The sequence below is a fragment of the Eimeria tenella genome, genomic scaffold, assembly GCF_000499545.2.
Source record: "Eimeria tenella Houghton genomic scaffold, Eth_scaff2032, whole genome shotgun sequence".
NCBI lineage: Eukaryota > Apicomplexa > Conoidasida > Eucoccidiorida > Eimeriidae > Eimeria > Eimeria tenella.
Window position 1 is genome coordinate 1 of NW_013541876.1, and position 2,847 is coordinate 2,847.

The window sequence follows — 2,847 nt, forward strand, 5'->3', positions numbered from 1 at the left end:
TGCTGCTGCTCGTACTGCGGCTGCTGCTACTGCCTTAGAAGGTAGCCAACAGACTCAATTTGAGTCTCTGCAGCAGCAGCAGCAGCAAGAAGCGGAGAAGCCGGCAGCAGTCAAGCGAAAAAAGAAGGGTCGAAGAAAGTCTCAGCAGCAGCAGCAACAGCAGCAGCAGCAGCAGCAGACTCTGCCGTACGAGCAGCAGCAGCAGCGAGACAACGCAGCTGCTGAGGCCCCCTCTGCTGCTCCCCTTCAGACAAACTTGCAGCTGCGCAGCCGGTGGAGGGAGCAGCAGCCGGGGCTACAGCAGCAGCAGCAGCAGCAGCAGCTGCAGCAGCAGCAGCTGCAGCAGCTGCAGCAGCAGCCGTGGGAGGAACACCTGCTGCTGGCCTTCGCAAGCCGCGTAAACCAGGGGCCCCGCTTCTCTCATGTGGGGCCCCATGAGGGCCCCAGGGGCCCCAAGGGCTTTGCTGAGGGTCTCCGTGAGGTTTACAGCAGGCGGGGCTGCGCTGTCCCTGCTGCTGCTGCTGCTGCTGCTTCTGCTGCTGCTTCTGCTGCTGCTGCTGCTGCTGCTGCTGCGCGGCCTCCCGACACTCCACAGAACATGAAGTGGGTTGCTCACCAGCCGCAGCACCATTGGCAGCAAGCGCAGCAGCAGCAGCAACAGCAGCAGCAGCAGCAGGTGAGGCAGCAGCAGCAGGTGCAGCAGCAGCAGGAAGCTATTTCACAGAGCTCTTGGCTGTTGATGCTGCAGCAGCACGAAGAGGCAAGCACTGCAGCAGCTGCTGAGGCCGCCTTACCGTTTGCTGACAGTGCAGCAGCAGCAGCAACGCTTGCTGCTGCTGCTGCTACTAAGCGTCAGGCGCTGCTGCTCAGCGGCAGCAGGAGAGGCAGCCCCCGCGGACAGCGGCCGCAGCAGCACCTGCAGCAGCAGCAGCAGCAGCAGCAGCTGCAGCAGCAGCTTCAGATGCACATGAAGCAGCAAGAACACTCAGATGCAAGAAGCCAGCAGCAGCAAGGCCCCTTCTGGGTCGCTTCAGGCGTCTGCACGAAAGAGCAGCAACAGCATCAGCAGCTGCTGCTGCAGCAGCAGCAGCAGCAGCAGCAGCACCAGCAGCAGCAGCCGTCTGGCAACGAGTACTACTACTACACTCAATCCAACATGCTGTTGCAGCAGAGGGACAGTCGCAGCTCGCTGCTGCGGCTGGATTTAAACCAGCAGCAGCAGCAACAAGGGCAGCTGCAGCAGCTGCAGCAGCAGCAGCAGCAAGAAGCAGCAGCCGAAGTGTGGTCCAGCTACTCCCACTTTGGCGACATAGGGGCCCAAAGCAGCGGAGATGGGGGCACTTTGCAACAAAAGCAGCAGCAGCAGCAGCAGCAGCTGCTGCTGCAGTTGCAGTTGCAGCAGCAGCAGCAGAAGAAGCCGCACTCACAATGGCGTCGCCGCGAGAGCTGGGTGGTGAGCAGCCGCAGCAGCAGCTGCTGCAGCAGCAGCAAAGAGAGCATGCGCAGCTTGCGCAGCAGCAGCAGCAACAAAAGCAAACTGGACGAAGCTTGGTGTCAGTGGGTGTGCAAACAGTGGGACATGTGGGCTGCTGCTGCTCCCGTGCTGCGGGGCCTTAGCAGCAGCAGCATTTACTTCTTGAAAGATTGTTATATAATGTTGGAAATACCTTTTCCCGTGGCAGCTCGGGGGGCCCTGCTGCGGTGTATAGACACCTCAGGCACCAGGCAGCGCAGCAGCAGCAGCAGCAGCAGCAGCAGCAGAAGGGGCCCCCAGCTGGGCGACGCACCAGGGACGCAGTCACTCGGCAGCGCCAAGCAGCAGCAGCAGCACCAGCTGCAGCAGCAGCTGCAGCAGCACCAGCTGCAGCCGCAGCAGGACTTCTACTCTGCAGAAAACGTCGAGATAGAGTTCCTACTGCAGCAGGAGCAAGAGCAGCAGCAGAAGCAGCGGCAGTTCCAGCAGCAGTATCAGTCGCAGCTGCAGCAGCAGCAGCTGCAGCAACTGCAGCAGCAACATTGGGTGGAGGGTCCGTGGGTCCCTCAGATGCCAGCGTGGCGGCAGCTGCCCATACAGCAGCACCAGCAGCAGCAGCTGCAGCAGCTTCAGCAGCTGCAGCAGCTGCAGCAGATGCAGGTGCAGCTGCAGCAGCTGCAGCGGCAGCAGCTGCAGCTGCTGCAGGTAGGCCCCCCTGACCGCCCGCTGCTGCTGAGTTCGCAATCCGCCATAGGGATGCGGGTAAGTGAGCAGCTGCTTCAGGCGCAGCAGCCGCTGCAGCAGGAGGTGCAGCAGGAGGTGCAGCAGGAGGTGCAGCAGCAGCGCCTGCTGCAGGAGCTGCAGCAGCAAAGCAACCTGCAGCAGCAAAGGGAGCTGCCCCTAGTGCCGCCCGACAGCAGCTTAACTGTCCAATGTTTTGATCTTGAGAGCTGCAGCCTGATATCTTTTCCTTGCTTCGACCAGCTGTTTTGTCCTTCGCCGTTTTCTGCTGCTGCTGCTGCTGCTGCTGCTGCTGCTTTTCAGTCCGTGCTCGAGACAGCAGCAGCAGCAGCAGCAAAAAGAGCCACAGAAGCAGCAACTAAGTGGGCGCATGCAGCTCTCACTGGGCCCCCTCCGTCGCCGCCCCCAGTCTCAAGCGGCTGCCTCGACTCCAGCATCAGCAGCAGCAGCAGCAACAACAGCAGCAGCAGCAGCAGCAGCTTTGAGTGGCAACTGAGCGCTGCAGCAACTATCTGCGGGAAGGAGGCCATCCGCTCGGTGGCCAAGACCCTCTACAGGAAGATGAAGCAACAGGGCCTGGCTCAGCAGCAGCAGCAGCAGCAGCAGCAGAAGCAGCAGCAGCAGCAAGAAGC

At 61.5% G+C, this 2,847-nt stretch overlaps 1 protein-coding gene across 1 annotated transcript in view; it reads left to right on the forward strand.

The window, feature by feature from the left end:
- Positions 1-598: 598 nt before the first annotated feature.
- Positions 599-2,847, forward strand: part of ETH_00036045 (uncharacterized protein) — a gene marked incomplete at both ends in the record, with an annotated part of 2,662 nt that continues 413 nt past the window's right edge. Inside the window, one exon of the mRNA XM_013374436.1 lies at positions 599-2,846. Coding sequence (XP_013229890.1) covers positions 599-2,846 — 2,248 coding nt within the window. The remainder of the gene's footprint in view (position 2,847) is intronic.